This window comes from Carex rostrata, chromosome 1 (genome assembly GCF_964058835.1).
Source record: "Carex rostrata chromosome 1, lpCarRost1.2, whole genome shotgun sequence".
NCBI classification, from domain to species: Eukaryota; Viridiplantae; Streptophyta; class Magnoliopsida; order Poales; family Cyperaceae; genus Carex; species Carex rostrata.
The window spans coordinates 2029408-2032879 of NC_135918.1; the positions used below are offsets into that span (position 1 = coordinate 2029408).

Consider the following 3472-nt stretch of genomic DNA (forward strand, 5'->3'; position numbering starts at 1 on the left):
TCGTGCATTTCAAAAAAATAAAATATTGAATTTAGAATAACAGAACTTGCAATTTCTTTGATTCGCAGCAGATTTATTTAGAATAACCAGTATTCGGGTAATACAGTAATACTTACTGGAAAACTGTTACAAATGGAGCGGATCTGAGGTTTCAAACAGTACATCAACGATTCCGTATCTCGGTTGTGAAAGTCCCATTTAATTAGCGCACGTGGTATGCGTGCTATTATTCTCTCTCTCCTCTGCCTTCTCTCTGTTTCTGCAGCTCATCTATTGACCCCTCTTCCGCCCACAAAACCAGCTCTGGTTTAGCCCACTCTATATTTATTCCTTTCTTATCTCCACTTCCCCAAAACAATCAAACAGCATAATCTTCTTCCAACAAAATGAAGCTAGAAATGGTGCAGAACTACCTCTCCCTCCTCTTTCTCACCTTCTCTATCTCTTTACTCTCCTTCAGCCTAATTGTCCACTTCCTCAGGCTCCGTCCATGGTGCAATTGCCACCTATGCAAGACCTATCTCAGCTCCTCCTGGCGTAACGAATTCAACAACCTCTCGGACTGGTATACACACCTGTTGAAAGAATCTGCAACTGGTACAGTGCACATACACGTGCTGGGGAACACAATCACCGCCAACCCGGCTAATGTCGAGCACATACTGAAGACCCGGTTTGAGAATTACCCAAAAGGGAAACAATTCTCTCTTATTTTGGGAGATTTTCTTGGGCAAGGAATCTTTAACTCAGACGGTGATAAATGGCGCTTTCAGCGCAAGATGGCGAGCCTCGAACTTGGTAGCATCTCAGTTCGATCCTATGCATTCAAAATTGTCTGTAAAGACATCAAACAACGATTGATTCCTTTCCTTGAATCAGTCTCAGGCAGGGATGACAGTACTGGCACTGTCGATATACAAGATGTTTTCCGAAGGTTTGCCTTTGACACAATATGTAAGATATCGTTTGGACTTGATCCGGGTTGTCTGGAGCTCAATCAGCCCATGTCAGAATTTGCAGTTGCATTTGACACGGCTTCAAGGTTATCGGCACGACGAGCAATAACGACAGCACCAATCGTATGGCAGATGAAGCGGTTTTTAAATGTGGGATCTGAGAAGGATCTGAAGCATGCAATACGGTTGGTTGATGACCTGGCCAAGGCAGTGATACATGAGAGGCGCAAGATTGGGTTTTCTACAAGTCATGATCTGCTTTCGCGCTTCATGGGTGCTGTTGATGAACAAGTTAATGACAAGTAAGTATTGTAACTCGATTCATAGGTATATATATATATATATATATATATATATAGAGTAGAACTAGGGTGTTCTTAAGCTCACCAAATTGTTTGGTGAGCTTGACTCCAAAACCCGTCAAATCGGTTTCAAATGACGAATCCGAACCGTTGGAACCCGTCTATTTTACGTGTGATGCGTCTACATGTAAAATTTTTTAACTTTCGAATTAGTTTAGTATAAAGTCAATTGGTCAAAATTAGAAGGTTAATAAATTAATTTTAGTACATTCATTTTTTGAACATGTTTTGACCGCTTGACTTTATACTAAACTAATTCGAAAGTTCCAAAATTTCACATGTAGACGCATCACACGTAAAATAGGCGGGTTCTAACGGTTCGGATTCATCATTTGAAACTAATTTGATGGATTTTGGAGTCAAGCTCACCAAACACTTTGGTGAGCTTAAGAACACCCTAGTTCTACTCATATATATATATATATTCATTTAGATGTCGGTATCCTCGCGAACACACTCGTATGTAATAACTATATCATCGGAAATAAGAGTTTTTGTGATCTGTTGTAAGTAATAGTTCAGTTTTTATCTTCGCGAATAAAACATATTCGTATAGTATATATAATTTTAAAAGTGTGTAGTTAGTCAGTACAAATGATTATTTGAGTTTCGGAAAAGGTTATTCCGTAATTTTAGACTTGTAGGAAATTAAAATAGGTACTAAATCCAATCCTACTTCGGAAAAAGGAGAGGAGAATACTTTTCCATGCATTTAGTGTCGAATAATATATACAATATGCTATCCATGCCATTCTGGAACAGCTAGTTTCTGGATAAGGTAGCATTTCAACATATAATATAATAAAAGAAATAAAGAGAGAACCAATCATTCTTGATTTTCATTATTTTTATTTTGTTTTATTATAGAAAAAGAAAAAAAACATTGGCTAAGAATTAAAATTAATATACAACTATTTTCTATTGTTATATCTGACAAGCTATATACTTCATGTTTTGAAATAGCAGAGCTGGCATTGACCTACTTACCTTTATACGAAATGCTCAAGTCATTTATTTTACAATATATAAATCTTAGATACAATAATAACAGTAGATTAATGCATTATTAGGAACAAAATTAAGACGTGCTCTTTTTACTTTATTTAATTCTGTCCCCAGTTTACTTTTTCTATGGAACTAACTAATCATTACTTGTACAATCCATAACAGGTATCTTCGTGACATCGTGGTTAGTTTCCTCCTAGCCGGCCGAGACACAGTTGCCTCAGGCCTCACCACCTTCTTCCTACTCCTTTCTCAAAACCCCTCGGTCGCTGCTGCCGTTCGCAGAGATATAGATACCTACAAGAAGGACGATGTCCTATACCCGGACCAACTACAAAACATGCATTACGTGCATGCGGCTCTGTACGAGAATCTCCGTCTCTATCCACCGGTGCAGTTTGACTCTAAGTTCTCTGCTGAAGACGACGTCCTGCCGGATGGCACGTTAATCCGAAAGGGAACAAGGGTTACATACCACCCCTATGCTATGAGTAGGATGGAGTCTATTTGGGGTGAGGATTGCTTGGAGTTCAAGCCCGAGCGGTGGCTTCGGGACGGTGTATTTACTCCTGAGAGTCCGTACAAGTACCCAGTTTTTCAGGCTGGCCCGAGGGTTTGTCTAGGGAAAGAGCTCTCGGTTATGGAGATGAAAGCTGTGATTGTGTCGATCATGCACAGGTTTAACATAGAAGTGTTGATGTGCAAGGAGAAGCCACAGTTTGCAAGTGGGTTAACAGCAACCATAAATGGTGGTGTCCCGGCCAGGGTTTTGCACCAGCATGTCCAGGACAGAAGTCAATCATAAGAACTGTAATCACTGTATGCTATTGTATAGTTTTTCTTATTTGTATTAATTTTCTTATGCGGAGAAAAGAAATTTCATGTTCAGAATATGCACTGTGTTTCCTTCCAAAAAGGGATCGAGGCAAAATTTACAAGAGAACTATAACTTATTTAACTGAAAATAATATGAATATATAATATATTTCGAATTGTCGGTTGTGCATTATTTTTAGTTCACACTAAGAAAAGGGAAAAAAGAAGAAAAAAAAAACCCGTAACTTAATTTTCTTAGAAATATTATGAATTGTGTTTTGATATGCGCTTATCGTTGCCATCTTTAATATTAAAAATGACAATTATCCCTTT

General features: G+C 38.4%; 1 protein-coding gene across 1 annotated transcript; it reads left to right on the forward strand.

Annotated features, from left to right (window-relative positions):
* Nucleotides 1-297: 297 nt before the first annotated feature.
* LOC144551405 (cytochrome P450 94C1-like) lies at nt 298-3214 on the forward strand. Its single transcript, XM_078299358.1, has 2 exons — nt 298-1258; nt 2489-3214. The coding sequence occupies exons 1-2, from the start codon at nt 387-389 to the stop codon at nt 3126-3128; spliced, it is 1512 nt and encodes a 503-aa protein (XP_078155484.1). The 5' UTR covers nt 298-386; the 3' UTR covers nt 3129-3214.
* The last annotated feature ends 258 nt before the right edge of the window (nt 3215-3472 follow it).

Bases quoted from the DNA above. Each gene is read 5' to 3' on its own strand.
- LOC144551405 (XM_078299358.1), top strand. From the start codon at position 387: ATGAAGCTAGAAATGGTGCAGAACTACCTCTCCCTCCTCTTTCTCACC. The intron at 1,259-2,488 runs GTAAGTATTGTA...AATCCATAACAG, and splicing joins GATGAACAAGTTAATGACAA to GTATCTTCGTGACATCGTGG.